Source organism: Amyelois transitella, chromosome 17 (genome assembly GCF_032362555.1).
Source record: "Amyelois transitella isolate CPQ chromosome 17, ilAmyTran1.1, whole genome shotgun sequence".
Taxonomy (NCBI): domain Eukaryota; kingdom Metazoa; phylum Arthropoda; class Insecta; order Lepidoptera; family Pyralidae; genus Amyelois; species Amyelois transitella.
In genome coordinates, this window is record NC_083520.1 from 5,192,657 (window position 1) to 5,211,408 (window position 18,752).

Consider the following 18,752-nt stretch of genomic DNA (forward strand, 5'->3'; position numbering starts at 1 on the left):
GTAGAGTTTGTCACACGCGATGACGCGAGCTCTCATAGAAATATGAGAACAAGAAAATCGCGTGATTCGTAAACATACAACTCAAGCATTGCATTCGTAATCGTAAATATTTAAGGTAAATCAGAATTTCCTGGTTCGTTGAAGACGAAATCCTATCTAAAACCAATATGCATACGAGTAAACCTCTAATATTTCTCTGATAGATAGCTCATAACTATTACCGATACCTTCACTGAAATGTAAATTAAGTATAAGGTAATATTATTCAGAATTAAAATGACCGTAGTAGGAAGGTGAAATTTATATCTCTTAGAATGCAGCCACTACTAATCTATCTTTGGATTCGCGCCCGATGATTCCCGAAATTCCCGAGGGAAAACAAATATTCAACGCCTGTGATGTAGAGATGACAAAGGTACTTTAATTTATACTTTCCTCTCTAAGGACGTCCTTGAACGTCTTGTTCAATTTTCAGCGATATTTTTCAGTTTACCCAATATCGGAGTATCATGTTTGTCTATCGTATTGTGGGGCGGTATACAAATTCATCACATCCACGTTACGTAAACGGAGAGAATGTTCAAAGCTTTACTATGCGTCGTTGAGTATTGGAAATTGGCATTTATCACTTAAGTAGTAAGTATCAATGCTTATAATAAAACAGTAAAAATTTTTTCTCTGTACATTGAGTATATTTAAAAAAAAAAAATTATATTGATATAAAAATAATAATCAAGCGTGAATTTGAAAAAAAAAGGTCTGTCTATTTGTATGTTTGTTTGTACCCGGTAATCTCCGGAACTACGAGTGCTGATGGATTTGAATGAAACTTTTTTTATTGCGTGTGTTTTTTTTTTCCTTTTTTTTGGCCAACATATAGGGATAATATAGTATAGGAAATAATGAAATGACGTCTTAAAAAGTTGAAGAAAGAAGCTTGTTCAACCTGATGAGCATTTTCTGTTGGTGTATAAAAATCAAAGATCTGGAACACCTGATGCAGAATCATTATATACCAGCTAAATCAACCGAATTATGGAAAAGATGTCTTAACAAAAGTTGTTCAACCTGATAAGCATTTTCTGTTAGCGTATAAAAATCGAAGATCTGGAACACCTGATGCGAAACCATTATAGACTGGCTAAATCATCCGAATTATGGAAAAGACGTCTTGATAAAAGTTGTTCAACCTGATGAGCATTTTCTTCGGAAAAAAAATGGAAATCTGGATCATGTGATGTAGAAGCCAAAGGGAAGCCAGAGGGAAGCTACTTTGTAAATATGTACCGAAATTTGAGTAAATTTAATAACCTTAACCTTGGTATTTCCAATAACACGCAAGTGGAGTTGCGGGCGTCAACTAGTACCTACCTACCTACCAAATAAAATAACAATGTCACCAAATAGCAACTTAACCCAAGATTTAAAGTCGCTAAAATTGACCTCAGAATTTGCATTAAATTAGCTGATGCAGTTTGAATATTTTAAACTGTAGGTATAAATTAGGATCTCAATAACCACAAAACAATGCCACTGGATTGAAAATAACACTGAATTTAGTATTTATTAGCCTAAAGATTTAATGCAATTCCGATCATGGTTCGTACGATATTAATTTAATGGTTGACATACAGATGAACTGTCATCATTTGGGAAGATATGCGCGGACGGGAGCCGGGCCGCGTCGCATCACGCCGCATGTCCCCCGCGCCGTATTCCGCCTGACACGCCGCGAGGGAGCGCGCGCGGAGTGCGAAGGCACTGACTGAGGACCGGCCAAGCCACCAGTATCACGAACGTCGCACGCAAGCACACAGCTTCTCACCGCTAACTCGCGACATTCACACGTAAAATACCCTCTCGTTTTTTTGGCGCGCAAATTACCACCATGGCCGCGACGGAAGAACTCAGCTGCATTCTCTCGAGGAGACAAGAAATCAATGACAAACTGGAGGAGGGACACGAGGTTAAACCAAAATACAAATTCGTAAACGTTTACACGGAATTCCACGAGTTCTCAAGAAAAGAAATAAAACAATACGAGGTCACATTTAACAAGTGAGTACCTTCTTAAGACATTGGTATTCTATAACCCTGATAATTTTCTAGAAGTAAGCAAAGTGAACTTATTAAGAAAGAATAGGTAGATCATCAATATACGAATATATTACTATAATAGACATAATATTAAAATTGATCTACGATTAATATGCAAATGTTCTAATATATTTAGTTATTTATTTAACTATAGCTAACATTTTATTTCGTTATATAAACGAATTTACTTTATCTTTCCCTTATTGCCTACTGAGGTATTAAATAAATAGGCATATCTTAGTTACAAAGATAAATAAATCCAACGGTAGATAATGAGAATATGAACTTACGACAAAAAAAATATTTTTTAATATTTATGACAATATAAAATATTACACAATCAATGAAGAAGTAAAAATAATTAATTAGTCGTATAAAAGTGCTTAAACACACATTAACATAATCTGTTACACGAAGGTTAACATATACAGTGAAAGTGTGACCAATTACTCAATAAACGAGGTTGAAAACATAATGTTACATAGGTACCTAACTATAATTAATTAGGTGAAATGACAACGCATGCCGTCGTGGGAGACCGAAATGAATGGAGACACGATATTCTTACGGGAATTACTAACTTTGTTGCCACTTTCATTTACATAATGCGGAGTTTGTTTATCAAGTGAATACTCTAAGTTAGTACTGATGATTTTTTTATTAGCAAAATTGACTGATATGGGTAATCAGTGACCTTTTTAAAACTCTTAAATTGAAGGGTTTTTAATAAAAATAAAAACACTAAATATATATTTATTCATAACTAACTTTAACATTGAACGGTCGAATGTGCATAAATAGTCGATTTAATATTAGTACCTATCAACATTCCCACCGATTTGTTTAATTGCGTTTAATTGACTTATTTATTATTGCTTACATTGAAATCATATTTCATAGCGTGAAAATTACTGGCTAAAGAAAATAAAAAAAATTTAGAGGATTTAAAATAAAGGAATTATTTTCTTATGTTCTTAAATAATCTAACAACATAAGAAACTAATAAACACTTGTAGCGTATTACCAAATTACTCTAATTTTACGCCTTGCTCGGTATAGTGAACAAGGTCAAGCGAAGACTCAGATATCATTGAAAGAAAATAAACATGTTCCGATTTTTCTAACAATGAACTGACTGACAAGGTAAACAATTGATGTTTATTAGTTGAACAAACAACAAACAAATTATATTTCTATAGGAATAATGACTTGACCATTATTTCAATAAATTTTTATTGATTGACACAATGAATATTGTTTCGGTTTCAGTACTACTAGTAGTTATTTTAAAAACGATTAATTAATAAAAACAAAATGTATTTTGGTCAACAGAAATCTTGATTATTTAAGGAGATAGAAGCCAGAAGAGAGAGAGAGAGACATAAACCTAGATTAATTATCGAAACTTTTAAGGATTAACTTTTACCATATTTGCATTATTATAATTGCTGAAGTAGGTAATTGTTTTGGTCGATAAGAGCATATATTTCACTAAATTAATTTGAAGTAAAATGGATATTTAATTATCCTTAAACCGGATGTTAATCATCGACAAGTCATAAAATGGTTCATCATATGAAAATTAAAATAAAATGATTCACTTAAATTGGAATATGTAGACGGTTTACGTATTCTAGAGTTGACAATGACTCAGTGTTTAGAAGTAACCCTTTTATTTATCTACTATTTTGGAAGCCAGGTGTTAATTTGTATGCACAATGTGCGTGGACAAACAAGCAAACGAACGGGGACCTTTGGTTGAACTCTGTCGGTTCAGAAGTAGAAGGTTATATACAGGATGCTGAATTTAAGTTTTATTACCTCCAGATTTAGGTAGGTATTGTTTCTGGCACTAGGAAATAATACTGATGTATTGGCCTAAATACTTTTTAATCCTAAATGTAAATTGTTACGAGGGTCGAGTTCAAATACTTAACCCTAAAAATACTTTAACGTGGCTTCTCTTGTTCACCAACCTAAGACTTTGTTACTTTATGACCGATTAGAGGGAATGACTAATTGTTTATATGAGCAATTTACTAAGTACATTTACTGCAAACAAAATTTAAAGATAACGCTAAAACAATTTGTAAACGTATCAACAATGACATTATTTACTACTCAACTAATACTCATAATATACGGGGAACGCGTAGTAAGTGTATTAATGTAGGCATCCGTTTTCGATACGACAATGGGCGTGTGATAAAATCGAGTCGACATGACCAGCCAGCGGGGGAGGAAGTGCGGCTGACACGCGACCGAATCAATGAGAGATGACTCAGAACACTCACTGATCTTGATAAATAAAACTGTTGCAGACTTTTAAATGCGTCGGGTTTAGGACACTTAGTTTGCAAAACTTGAATTGATATTAACGAGTTTTCGATGTTCGAACCTATTATCGAAGTTTCATAAATTTTCCGTAACACGAGCGAATGTCTTAGATTATTCTGAAGATAATAAGTAGATACTTATTCATTTATCAACTAAGAAATATAAAGTTGTCATGGCTACTTGTCATTTTCATTAACGAACCATACAAATAAGTTATTACTTTTTACGTAAAAACGGCAAGTTATAAGCGAGAACTGACTCTTTTAGGTAAATAGATCTTAAATCGAAGTGTCTTTTTTGGTTTCCTGGGCTTGTCCTATTTTGATGAGACTGTCACTGATAGCAAACAGTTGTAATAGGCTATTTGACTGTATTAAAAATATACATTTCTTTTATGTCATCAGTCTTTATATTATTTTTTTGGAGCGATTTGTAATAACGCGAGATAAAAATATTGCATTATTTAAACAAAATCCGTCTCAGAAAATTAGGTTTTTATATGCAGCTGTCACGTGACTAAAAACGAACGTGATTGGCTATTTCTATTATGACGTCAATTATCCATAAACAGACTGTGGATCGTACCGCTCCTTAGTGTTCGCTATTATTTTTCAAGATTTTAAAAGTGTTTGATCGCTCAGGATTACTCAGATAACATAGGTATTTAATAATGGAAACCAATTCCGCGAAAGCTGACAGTCGAAACCTACCAAAAGTGGACGCAATAATGGTTGGCGTCTTCTTCAAAGACAATCCAGATTTCTATGCTGCCGAACTGAGGAATGTGAAAACATCAATGTAAGTATATCTTGGTAACCACTGATCTTAGATCATGATCTGAAACCACTTCTTGCGAATATTCAAATCTATCGGCATAGAAAAAAACAGTTTCGTAGGAGATTTTATTGTTGTATTAGTGCATTGAGGCACTGCACAACATTTATAGGAACTCATTTTAATAATTTTCACACATATGACGTGGCACAAGTTAAATAAAACAAGCGAAAATCAAAACTTTTCGAAACACCAACAAGCTTTGTATGATATTTACACGAAATTTACGTCACTGCATGCCATGGCCGCCATATTGCTAAAAGTCGCGTTTTGGCGGCATATTTGAATATTTCATTTTCTTTTTCGATTTTTTAATAAAATAGCTGTAATAAAGGCAGAAAAGTATTTTTGTAGGGCTCCTTATAAACAAATAAATACCCTAAGATAGTTTTTAGAACTTTGTCAAATAGCCTATTACAATAGTCACGTTAGGAAAAATCCTTAAATTCTATGCACTTCTGTTAACAGTACAGACAGATTCAGACGGAACAGGTAACTGGTATTCCGCGAATATATCAGAGATAAGATTACCATCTGTGGGCTGTTACGCTTGTTGCTCTGTCTTGTCGTTTATATTATCCGTTTCCTCACCTTCAAGGTCTAGGTCATACTAACTGTATCGTCATATAGGTATACCTGGATGTTTTGCTAAATTACGTTTAAAGACATTATAAGTGCGAACAAAATAACGTTGAACGTAGGTATAATTCCGTTTACACCAGGAAAACTTAAGTATGTGAACAGCACATACAAAAGCAATATTAATAAAGACTTAACCTTATAAAATTGCGTAAAAACCTAAGTTTTATTATTTCCCATGGAAATTTTGAATCATCAATGTGTTATGAAGTGCAGAAATTAATACTGAATTCTTTAGTTAAACATGAACCTGTACGTAAGGTAAATGAACGTTAGTTGTATTACATACCATCAACGTATAAATAAGATATCTATTTTTTGCAAAATACTCGTAGTAAACATAGCATAGGTAAGCCGTATCAAATATGATACCTACATATCTTTAGTAAAATCAAGTTAAGTTTAAATTGTTGTTTTTTTTTATCAAATACTCTTTCTTCAGCGTTTTCCCGCAACTCGGCGGACTCTTGGTTTTGCATAATTCAAATAGTCTATAATTTTTGAAACCCTAACTCATTCAGAAATCCGTATCGTAGCAGGTTCAATTAGGGCAAGCGAAGCAAACACGCCAAATCTGTTTTTGGAACGCGTCCAAGACATCAAATTTAACAACCACGCCTTATGTAACTCTTACATCAGTTATTTGTAGAATTCCAAGTTAACATATAAATATCTAATAATAATGACGTAATTAATTATTTCCCTACAAAATTATGTTACTTGGGATTGGAAAACTTTCACAGAATAGGCTGTTTGAAGTGTCTTTTTAAACTTAGTTTATAACTTAGTTTAGTAGGTAGATATGTAGGAACAGTACACGTGGTTGTGTCAGCTAGTGTCCTGTTCTTTTTCCGTTCAAAGACTTGTTTTTCAATATTTTACAGCAAATACACATTATGTAGGAGAATGAAACATGCGGTCCACTATTTCTTTACAAATGTATCACCCGTCAAGTCGGTGCGCCGTTCCGGGTTGCGTTTCAATGTGCTCATACCGTGGCTAAGCATATACTTAGTATATATACGTGTCATAATGCATACGATCCTTATACCTAAGTCGTAACTGGATTATTGTGACACCCTGGCTATGTCAGACTCATGAAAAGCCTCTTAGTATATACTTATTGTGGGTTGTACTTACTGCATAACGTAATCGTATTGCAAGGAGCTGTTAATATAAATACATCAATTAAATATTTATTAATTTTTATTTTTAGAAAACACTGACTGTGACCGACAAATCAACGCAAAGCCCAACCGCTGGGTCTAGAGATTATAAATTTGGGATGAAGGTATCTTAGTAGGTCTAGAGATAGAGGGGATTTATCGAAATTCCCCCTGATCCGCGGCGTATTTTAGTGATGTAATAAGGCGGATTCATATTGTGCAACTTATAAGGATATCTACACACCTCACAAGCAGGATACATGGTTCAGCACATCAGACATCAAATGAAAAAAAAAGAAATACGGTAGTTTGCCAATTGCCCATAATATTAAACTGCCATTAACGAAACACCTGCAGTGCAATACACCTATAATTAATTTAGTTATTATAGTTGTTTACAAATCTATATTTAAATTTAAAAAAAATAATGGAGGATTAGTTGCTTTGTTGCAAATGATAAGAACGTATTACATTAAAAAATTTAGTAACAAGAAAAAATACAAGTATATTTATACATGAACCTTCGCTAAAAAGTACTTAATTGAGGTGATGTTTATTTTAGTTTTTAAAGAACCTTTAATATAAAGCACCTCTATTTTATTTACAACTGGCTTTTATCCGCAGCTGTGCCCGCGCAACTTTAGCGCCACCTACAAAAGAACACGGGGTTTTTGCAAATCCCTATAAAGAAAAAAGGTGCTATGAGTTCTTTCCGTACTCCACACTATATGTATGCGACATTTCATGCAGATCGGTTCAGTGGTTTAACTGTAGAATAGGTAACAAACAAAACTCGCTTTCATATTTATAATATTAGTGTGGATTCGAAGAATGCCTTCTTCTTTTATCGGAACTTTTTAATTCGCTCATAAAACTGCAACTGTTAAAGGTCGGAACAGACAGATAACTTTAAATAAGATATGACGTTATACCGTAATAAATATAGCATATTGTTAGGAAAGCCGTTGTTTCGCAGCCAATTCGCATTGTATTAGTGTTGCAAAACTTGCATTGGTACATTCAGCAACAAATGTATCTACAAAGTAATTTAATTTCTTACCTTATTTTGTTAAGTTACCACGAGTCCTACTTGGAACCTACATATCTGTTGGCACACTTGTATAATCATTACATTAAAATTTATATACATGTTACGTCTTCATTCCTTTCGGGGTAAACAGAGTTAGAAGTCACAAGAGACGAAGTAGTATCCCAATTTTATAAACATTTACCTTATTGACTTTCATAATATATGCGCGAGAAGAAAAGCACTTGGCACATGCTACGTTTTTTCTTCATTACCAGAACGAAGCAAGAACTATCATAATTTATGAAACATATTTTTTTGTTGATTGTACACTGCGGTTGCAATATCTGCGGCAACGGTGCTCTAAAGTATAAGCAAGAAAAGCGATTGAGAAATATGTTGTGTGGGTAATTTAATGTATGGTACTCTATCTACCTTATTAGTAAACGCATTTTTAGAAACATGTTATTTTTAATTAAGTAACTTCCAGTAAATATTATTCGTCGTATCGTATTATTTCATTTTCATTTTATAAATAGAAATAAAAATAATTGAAAACAATCACACTTAACAAACAAAAAGACAAATTAAAACCTTAACAACCGCTAGTAGCATACAACAAGTAAGTATCATTAAAGCTTACTAACCTGGGATTGTACTTTAGGAAAAGTTTTCAGACGAAAGCCTAGCTCTGTTTACCCCGTAAGGGATTGTGTATATTTTTATTAGAAAGCACAACAAAATTCGACGCCTTATTATTACAAGTTATATCAAAACTTAAGTAATTAGGTACCAACCACATCTACTAATTATACGTAACAAACAACCTAATTTATGTTAATTTTTAAGTACATAGTGAAAGCATCGATTAATTATATACAACAAGTCCAGTAAGCCATTGATATTTTTTTTACTTTTAAAATTGTTAATCCTCTTATATTCTAGAAAAATAATATAGTTTAATAATTGTCCTTTGTTTTATATTACTTATTATCTAAGTATATTTACATATTTATTGGATCGCTGCCTCAAAGGCGTGAGTACCGATATTATTTTTTTAAATGAAATTACAGTCAACAGCATATAAAGTTATCCTGTATGCAACTCTATACGAGGTAACAGCGGCCAATTAGTGAATTTGGTCAGGCTGATAGGATGTTGACTATACATAAGCAATATTATGATGACACATAAAATTGTTCCCAACTGGCTGAAGAATAGGGTGAAAGGTGAATTCGCTATTTGGCGTGGCCCGAAACTATTAGTAGAACATACAGCTACTGGTTTTATTACCACTGGCCTCATTTCAATGGGTGTGGAGCTAGACTGTTGATCGAAGACATCGATTTCTGTTACGTCAGGTGGTACTGTGATAAAAATAAAATAATTGCTAACGAGTTAAGTATGTATTTTTTTACCAAAATAATTTCTTCAAAAAATAAAACATATTAAAATGAAAGTTTTAGCTAGTCTTAAGTCTAATGATACACACCCGACTAACGTGATTTAAAGATCACAGGAAAAATAAATTATTGTAATGATCAAATCATTTTTCGAACAGTGCGAATGAATCACTAATTGAAAATGTTTGCCGGCAGTTCTGTTTTTGTACTAAATAGAGCTTTATCCAATCCGTGCAATATTTTTTTTCTGGTATACAAACGTAGGTCTCAGAGTAATTGTTTATTCAAACGAGCCATTTATTTTCCAAATTTGATAATAGGTCAGGTTTCTAAACAGATTGCAGAATCCAGTTGAAAACAAAGAAATGATAATACTTAGTATGTGAGTAACAGAGTAGGTAAAGCATCAGTCATTGGCATTATCATTGTATGACGTTCGCAAAAGGTCACTACTTGTTGTGTATTTTTACAAGCATATATTGAGAGAAACACCGGTTTCAAGAAGGCAATCTTGAACTAGACAGATAAATAAATTTAGATATCAGATAACTTCTGATAACTGTCTTAGTCATATCAGTTAGAGGAATATCAATACAATTTTACCTCATCATTAATATTATTAGTGTACGTAGTAATCGGAAATTGCCCGCGGCTGTGCCCGCATTAAAGCTGTTCTCTTCTGAATTTCGGGAAATCACATCTAGATCAAATTAGAAAATATACATGCAAAATTTCAAACCCTTGGACCGTGTGCTGATGTCAGTCAATCATTTATATGTTATGTAATGAAATAAAACAAAAACGTTTCAAAGAGAGCGACCACATTTTACCCACTAATGCAGACTTCTCCAATAATCCATTCGTTTCTGTTATGTTTTTTTATTAAAGTTCGCACGCGTATGAGACACTCGTCAGCGCAATGAATGTACAGTCAATAGCATATCGTACATCGCATGGAACCCGTCATAGGCGGCATCGAGGCGCATTTACAGTGATTTTGGGTAGCTTGACATGCTGTTAACTGTACCTACCACTCACTTTGTAGCAATATCTTAATTTTATTTAAAATTTATGTAATTATACCATCTTTGTAATAACCTTATGAGCAATGAATGCATTTCTGCCATGCCATTCACTTAGGATCACATCCAGTTTGGTCATATTTTCGTGACATAATCAATTATGAAAGGTGACTGGTGAATCTAGAACATGTATTACACACTTAATTTGTCTGACATTAAATACCAATAAAGATAAAAGATAGACTTTTCGTTCCTGATACGTGATTGACAAACAATGTACAGCTGAAAAAACTGGACTTAGGAGTAGGTAGAAATTTGGTTCGTACCTATATTTGTTGAGAAATGTAGAGAAGTACCGTATAGTGGAGGATTTTATAAAAAAATCTTAAGAAAAAAAGGAAATACCTACTAGAAAATTTGATTTTGAGTGCAAGAAAACGAGTGAACAACAGTTTTGCTTATGTGGGTAAATCTATAAGAACATTCACAGCAAGCGTAAACTATTAAGGTACAAAATGTTGATTATCAAACCAAAAGGTAAATAATTATTAAATGAATATGTTGTATCTATGTAACGTTAAACCACCAAGTTACCATAATACCAACTTTCGTCCAAGAATGCGGCAGCCTTATTTTAGCTTAAAACCCCACGCGAAACAGGAACACTTATTTTGGTATAACTATTTGTGTAACTCCTTACCTCGCGCTGCGGTTTGTGTTGTGGATTTCAGAATGTTAACAATCTCATTAGGCTCTTTATAATAGAAGGGAAAAATGCAAGAAAGAAGCAATACTAAGTCGCCATCTACATATATAAAACTATCAGCCACATCACTGATCGTACTTGGTTCCATTTCTAGCTGATAGCTCTAGCATGAATAGATACTTAGTTATAGATCCTAAGTAGTTTACCTTTAGTTCACCTTGACGTGCCTTTCTCTGAGACAATGCATCAACAATAACTTTATTCGCCAATAACTTTTGTGTTTTGTGTTATTCCATAATCACACTATTCTATTAATGTTGAAAAAAACAACTGCACTAGTACAGTATGGGCCACATAGAAAAATATACCACCTTAGCGTAGTTGTGAAGAACATGGGATAATTTTCAACTTCAACGTGGCCCATCGTATTTGTTTATTTACATTTTATTGCACAAATAATTTTGTACTTAATGCTACATGCGTTATTAACAATCCTACTTCCTACTAATATTATAAATGCGAAAGTTTGTATGTCAGGAAGTCAGTATGGATGTTTGTTTCTCTTTCACGCAAAAACTACTAAACTGATTACGATGAAATTTGGTATGTAGGTAGCTGAAGACCCAGCATAACATATTGGCTACCTTTTATCCCGGAGTCCCCGCGGGAATGATTCCATGCGGACGAAGTCGCGGGTGGCTTCTAGTACTTCATAATGTCAGAATATTAACAAGTAGGTATCTAATATGAAGACGTGGTAGATAAAACATCTAAGATTAACCTATAAGTGCACTCACTTATACCTAGTGCACTCAGAGGAATGTTATCTATATTTGATATTCATCCCAAAATTACGTCACGCACTCACCTTCCACTTTTAACAGCATTTAGGCCAGACTAGTTATGCAAGTCTCATATACACTGCAGTCCAAACTAGGTAAGTAGGTGGCCAATAAACGTCTGCATAGTATTTCTTGGGACGGCTCTTGAATACAAATTGACTTCTTCAGTTTAGAAGTTTCTTTAGCTACGGTACTCCGAATACTATGAAAAAGAATTAATCTATATATATAAAACTCTTCCGTTACTGAGTGACTGACTGACAGACAACGCACAGTCGAAACTACTGGTCGTAGACAGCTGAAATTTGGAATGTAGGTTCCTTGGGATATGTAGGGGAGCACTAAGAAAGGATTTTTGGAAATTCAACCCCCAAGGGGGGGAAAGGGGGTAAAAACGTTTCTATGAAAAATCTTATTCCTTGGGTTTATAAACTTGAAACTTGGCATGAACACGTACATAGGCAAGTAAATATGTTTGACATTATAAGTTTTTTCAAACTACCCTCCAATCGTGATTTAGGGGGTGCGATTGGGTGACTGATTTATTAACGCACAGCCGAAACCGCTCGGTATAGGAGTCTGAGATTTTGAACAGAGGTTCCTTTAGTAACATAAGTGAGCACTAAGAAGGGATTTTTGAAATGTCAACCCCCAAGGGGGGGAAACGGGATAAACTGAGCCGGGGCTGCGGGAAAGTTCTAACAAGATACCGTGGCCCCGGAACGCAAAGGGCAACTGAAGGAACGAGGTGGGTTTTAGTCAGTAAAAGTCTGACACTCCCTTCCGTTCCACCCAGAGCGGGAGAGGTCATTTGATGATTTCCCATCCTTAAAAAAAAAGACTTTGTATGACAACTTTCAGTCGTCTCTTTAACATACATAATAACATACATAATTATGTACATACATGCATAACATTAATAACATCACGCCTTTAAATCCCTATTTTGTGTTAACACTACCCATACAAACAACTAAAAGGAAACAAGTGAAGAGACGAAATTTGTCCGCATCCATTTTCACCTAAATTCTTAACGTTAATGAGATTTACTTTTTATTATCAGGTCAACCTAATAGCCTCACATGTACGTATAACTTCGTAAGAATTTTCTTTCAACTCCTAACCGTTGAGGAGTTGTACCTTCCATCATCAGCTCATTCACATGGGATGATGACTATCAGACTATATTTGTTTACACATGTAATCGATAAACTCCGAAACTACTGAATCGATTTCAAACATTCACCATTAGAAAGCTACATCATCCCTGAGTAACACAGGCTATATTTAATTCCAGTTGTAACAAGATTTCAGCCTGTGGAAGAAAAAGCCCTGTCGAGATCATTAAAAAACGCTATATATAACCGAATTACACGTGGGCGAAGCCGCGGGCGGAAAGCTAGTACCTCACAAGTTTTTTGAGTTAAGAAATAGAAGGTTCTTAATTCGACTGTTTTCTTTGTGATTTTGTAATGTGAATATTTGATAGGAATAATTTAAATAATTTTCTCTCAACATTGCATATTCCGAACTGCATTTTAGTTGTTTGTCTCAAAACTCTGGTTTATTCTTTTGTACCTACGTCTTTTAAAATACAGAAAGAAATGGAGAGATGATCCTATTCTGATAGGTGGAAACACTGTTTACTGTTACTTGCACACGACAATAGGAGTAATAGTTGTAATTGTAACTAAATAGAGCACATCGATGCCAATAGTAACAGTTAAGTACCTAAAGTCAATAGTCAACTTCCGTGGAATTTTTATAGTTGTGCACCTATAGGTACCGTGGTTGGTAATATTTTACTGAAAATATACCCATTTATTTATTTGTTATAATTTTTTGTGATATAAAGGGTATTATATCTATCTATCATCTATATTTACCTTACATGATTAAGACAAACCCATATGTTACATACTTTCACTTCAATCGATTGGTATAGAATGCCTTATGGCATTAAGTCCATCCATTTTACATTATATAAGGTGCAATATATTTTAAATAATAACATATAATCACATCTACGTCCCCCGCGGAGGAGACAGAGCCAACAATCATTAAAAGACTACAAGGAATGGAAAAAGAGAAGGCGTGGTCTTATTCCTTTTTCTATTGGTACCGGGAACCACACGGCATAAAAATAAATACTTTATTAAAAATGAAAACATCTGCAAATTGTTTGTATTATAAATTCAATTATAATATAAATTCAATGTCCATGCGTCCTAATGGTAACGGTCCTCTTTGACGGTAATGGCGGTATCCGCATTGTGTTAGACACTGACAATGTGACTTGATCACTGAAACCTAATAATAGGAATATAGATGTTTCGTTTATGATTCCGAGTTGAATTGTTATTAACCTTTGTCATAATAAAAATTCTGGGGCTTCATTACAGTTCACATATGAAAACGTTCCCTTAGCAATTATTTACTTATGTTAGAACCTTGAACGACGAATTGATAAATATTTCGCTGAGACTACCTACATGTCTTATCAAATTTAAAATTAATAAATACCTACCTTCTAGCTTAACTGGATTATACGTAGGTATTAGCGATATAAATAAGCATATTAAAAGCGTATTGTGGTTATTTATTTTTAATACTATTTATTATATAATTTTCCAGATAGGTAGGTAACTTTGAGATACTGGAACTAAGCAGGTAAGGCAGGTACCTACCTGTTTTGTAAAAGGATACAAACTTACACTTATCATGTAGTGAAAAGAAACACAATAGATTAACATAAACAATAGGATGACGTACATAATAGACTTTAGTGATAGATAGTCTGTAAATTTTTTTTATCCATTTATGTAAGTAGGTTTACTGCAGACGCATAAGCATTAAAACATGCAAATTGTGGTAGAAATTTTTCTTCAAGCTCTAGTCATATGGGAATAATATTTTACAATACATAATGTAGGTACTTTCAAATTTTAATAGAAAAAAATAATAAATTGTTAAAACTTAAAAGAATTGGTTTCCACAAGGCTAGTACATACGTACTAAAAGGTGTGACGAAGTAATTATCATCATTGATGAAACACCCAAGTTTTAAAAGGAGCCTCGTCCTATAACTTTTTTATGAACTCGCCAGAGTATAAGTATTATATGCTTATTTTCCTTGGTTGCAGATTCGATGAAGGTCGGGACGGGTTTCTGGATTTAACCGAAGTCAAGCGTATGATGGAGCGACTGGGAGCCCCACAAACCCACCTCGGGCTCAAGGCCATGATCGCGGAGGTCGATGAAGATGGCGATAATAAAATCAGTTTTAGGGAGTTTCTGCTCATTTACAGGTAATAAAAAAAATTATGTTGTATTTCTTGCATTTTCGCAGCGACGTCAAATACCTGTGCCAGTTGCCTTAAAAAAGGTTAAAAACATGGGATTCTTTTTTTTGGCGATTTGCTAGCCACCTGTCGCTATTTGAATCTTGGTCTTCGAGTCTTTTCAAGATTGTGAGCCCTGTCTACTCCGTAAGCGATATAGACGTAATAATTAGGTATGTACGCAAAAACATACATATAGTCACGTCTTTATCCCTTGTGGGGTAGACAGAGCCAACAGTCTGAAAAAGACTGAAAGGCAAACACATGGCTGTAAGAAAATTGTAAAAACTGTAGATACCTTACCTACCTAACTAGTTAAGTCTCTTGAACATTTGGGCAAGTAAGAAGGTATACCTACAAAAGGTGTTATTTATATTTCCACTCGAAGTTCGTCATTGTAGTCATGAAACGCGGTTTATTGTGTATGAGACATGAGTATATAAACACATTTGCCTGGTTTGAGTCACTCAGTAACAATCAAATTATCCTTGTATTAAAATTTGTTATTACATCAGGAAATAATAAAACTCCTTTGACAAAAAGGAATTCATTGCTTGCTATTGGACAAAAAAGACATTTTGATGATACTACAGAACGTTCAGGAGTTCAGACGCAAAGACATTTTTTTCTGGAAATTCCCAGGGGAAAGTCAGTTGTTGACGAATTAATGTTATTATTTTCAGAAAAGCTCGCGCTGGCGAATTGGTCTCAGACTCCGGATTGGACGCCTTTGCGCGGCTTACGGAAATCAACGTGGAAGAAGTCGGCGTAAACGGAGCCAAAAACTTCTTCGAAGCCAAAATCGAGGAGCTCTCAAAATCAAACAAATTCCACGACGAGATCATCCAAGAACAGGAACAAAAACGACGAGAAGCTGAAGAAAAGGCCTTAAGAAGGCAGCAGTTTAAAGAAAAAGCCGCCTTATTTCAATCATAAGTAAGGCCAGTGTTACTCTGTTGATCACATTGTATCTAGTCTGTAAGCTGTTACCATGGCTTTAGTTTTGGTGGGTCCATAAATTATGAAATACGGAAAAATATAATAAAAGAATGTCGGAGGTTTGCATGGATTCATCTCACGGGATTTCTCTCCCCATTGCTTAAGAAATGATTGTAAGTTCCTAATTTTCTGTCAGTTATTGAAAGGAATAGGAAATTTGCTAGTAAAATATTATTTTAGTAACTGATATTATAGTGTAGATAATTTTTTAATTTCTTTACAAAAAAAAATATTGCTAAATATGTCTTGAATGAGTTTAGATTTTAAGTGTTTTTTAAAATAAAATCTTGAAAGGAAGTTAATTATGGCCTAAAAATTATTATATAATTGGCCATTACTTTTATATAAAACATTTGACTTGTTGAATCCAACAAGTTTCAATTCATGTTGCCTTCTTATATTTACATAAGTTAAAGATATAAGTTATATGTGATGTTAAACAGTAATTTTAAGGTAAATCAAATACAACTTCTTTATAAAATAATTGTTGTTTATTATTACTTACCCTATTTTGTAGGTAACATGGGAATCTGTTAGAAGTATATAAAGCTATTTTAAACACTCATGTACACATATATTACCGACAGTTATTTTATTTAGAGCATCAGGGTGATGCCTGAAGTTTTAAATTTATAAAAGAGAAATTTATGAAACATCAGTCATCTATTCCCGAGCTGTTTCTGAATGTTTCATGTTGTTGGTAAGACACATTCTGGTTTGAATTGTTGCTCATGTTTATTTCCTTCCTTGTCATTGGAGGTATATTTTCTAAATCAATTTGCTGCAGGTTCCCCAATGTAGTGAGTAAAGATGCATTCTGTAAAAAATTACTTACAGTTACAACTTGGCAGAAGATTCTTTTGATAAACATGTTTACTTATTGTTTTATTGTTTTGATTTAACTTACTAAATATGTAACAAACATTTATTATTTTACTAAAAATTTTAATGTTTACAACCAATGCAAGACTATTCTTGCATTGATTGTAAACATTAAAATCACCATTAATTAATTTACCTTTTTGATATTGCCTTCAAATTCTCCATTGCTTCGTGTGAAATGCTTGATTTGTTGTAGTTCTAAAGATCTGTTAAAAACAATAAAAAATTGTGATATGAAATAATATTTTCAATGTACCTACTCACTTTGGAAATTGTCTAAGGTTTATTTATGGTCAGATCTAAAAAGAAGATTATCTTAAATACAAACTACAAATTGACTTTTTCTTTGTGTTATTCAATAAAAATAGGCTTATAAACTTGGGATTGCTCTTGTAGGCAATGGGCTAGCAACCTGTCGCTACTTGACATTCATCATAAAGCCATACAGTTTAATGTTTCAGTCTTTTCAAGACAATTGGCTCTGTTTACCCAGCAAGGGATAAAGACGTGACTATAATTATGTACATAGTCAATATCAAAAGCAAATTTACTTTGAACCAATTTCTTTATTATTTTAGGATATACAGATACATCATAACATGCCCACATAACAAGCAGTGGGGATACATACATTCTGGAGAAATTTCTGTACCTTGTTACTATTTGGGAAGCTTATAAAAATATGTGCACAGAGCCTTATCTGCCAGCTGTAGATTGCTAGATGGTTGTGTAGGGTTTTAACCTACCAAATACACAGTGCCAAAGTCTAACAATTTGGAGCAGAGGGCGTGTCTTTTGTCGAGCTTCATGAAGTCTGGAGTCAATCGGGTCGGAGCGGATACCAAGTTATTCCGCAAATTTCCGCCTAAGGAACACGAGCACTCCTTTCAACCACGAGAGCGGTTCATCGAGCTGAGCTGCCATTTTTTCGGGTTCTTACCGGAACAGACTGAAGGTCTATAACTCAACTACTGAGTACCTATAGCGGCGCATCGCAGTAACGACAAATGTTTATTATTGGTCACTTACATTAGTCGTAAAAGTTGGTTTGCAGTTGTCAGCTCATTTTGGAGATCTTGTTGCAACTGCTGATTCATTTGTCCTGCCACAGACATGTTTAATTCATTATTTTGAGATTTCTTTATTTAAAAACAAAACAATTAAGTATAACGGATCAACAATTAAGTCAAATGTGAAATAATACAAATACCTATTATTTTGAAGGTTTCAAACAAATCGTTTTTCGTTGTAATTCCGACAGTGGCAGTGACGTAACATTTTTTAATATTTTTGGGCTAAAGACATGAAAGATAGATGGAAACTAAGAAAAAATGATTATTTGGTATTGGTACACACATTAGAACATAACAAAAACAGATACATGCAATTTATTTTTGTGTTTAGCATTGGTCATGGTATACCACAACGCTGGCCTTCCTATGTTTGGGTTTTTGTGT

General features: G+C 33.8%; 2 protein-coding genes across 2 annotated transcripts; one reads left to right on the forward strand and one right to left on the reverse strand.

Moving 5' to 3' along the window:
* The first annotated feature begins 1,742 nt into the window (after positions 1-1,742).
* LOC106142231 (EF-hand domain-containing protein D2 homolog) lies at positions 1,743-16,897 on the forward strand. Its single transcript, XM_013343914.2, has 3 exons — positions 1,743-2,058; positions 15,217-15,381; positions 16,098-16,897. The coding sequence occupies exons 1-3, from the start codon at positions 1,889-1,891 to the stop codon at positions 16,348-16,350; spliced, it is 588 nt and encodes a 195-aa protein (XP_013199368.1). The 5' UTR covers positions 1,743-1,888; the 3' UTR covers positions 16,351-16,897.
* Positions 16,889-18,507, reverse strand: LOC106142232 (uncharacterized). The gene is made up of 3 exons (XM_013343915.2): positions 18,325-18,507; positions 17,432-17,501; positions 16,889-17,230 (listed from the first exon to the last, which is right to left on the reverse strand). The coding sequence occupies exons 1-3, from the start codon at positions 18,408-18,410 to the stop codon at positions 17,069-17,071; spliced, it is 318 nt and encodes a 105-aa protein (XP_013199369.2). The 5' UTR covers positions 18,411-18,507; the 3' UTR covers positions 16,889-17,068.
* Positions 18,508-18,752: the final 245 nt, after the last annotated feature.